We start from the raw sequence: 245 nt of genomic DNA on the forward strand, positions 1-245 counted from the left end.
ACCCGGACCCGGCGTGCTCCAGGGTCGGGGAAAAGCCACTCCAATACTGGCAATTTCATCGTGTCAGCATCCTATGATTCCTCCTCTGACACGGCTTGAAAGAGGGACATCACCTGAAAACTTCTTTCTTTTCCTTTTTGTTTCAAGCATTGAATTTGTGCCCAGTAATACACATGAACTGTGATTGTACACTATTCCCTCATAGCCCTCTCTCCAGTGTTAATTCACTTTATAAAAATATATAA

At 43.3% G+C, this 245-nt stretch overlaps 1 protein-coding gene across 1 annotated transcript in view; it reads left to right on the forward strand.

Annotated features, from left to right (window-relative positions):
* The window catches only part of LOC104404207, a gene marked incomplete at its 5' end in the record, with an annotated part of 1,113 nt that extends 1,014 nt beyond the window's left edge, over positions 1-99 (forward strand). The window contains 1 exon segment of the mRNA XM_010012583.1: positions 1-99. Within this exon segment, the coding sequence (XP_010010885.1) occupies positions 1-99 (99 nt within the window).
* Positions 100-245: the final 146 nt, after the last annotated feature.

The sequence above is a fragment of the Nestor notabilis genome, unplaced genomic scaffold (assembly GCF_000696875.1).
Source record: "Nestor notabilis isolate BGI_N333 unplaced genomic scaffold, ASM69687v1 scaffold14634, whole genome shotgun sequence".
In the NCBI taxonomy this organism is placed as follows: domain Eukaryota; kingdom Metazoa; phylum Chordata; class Aves; order Psittaciformes; family Psittacidae; genus Nestor; species Nestor notabilis.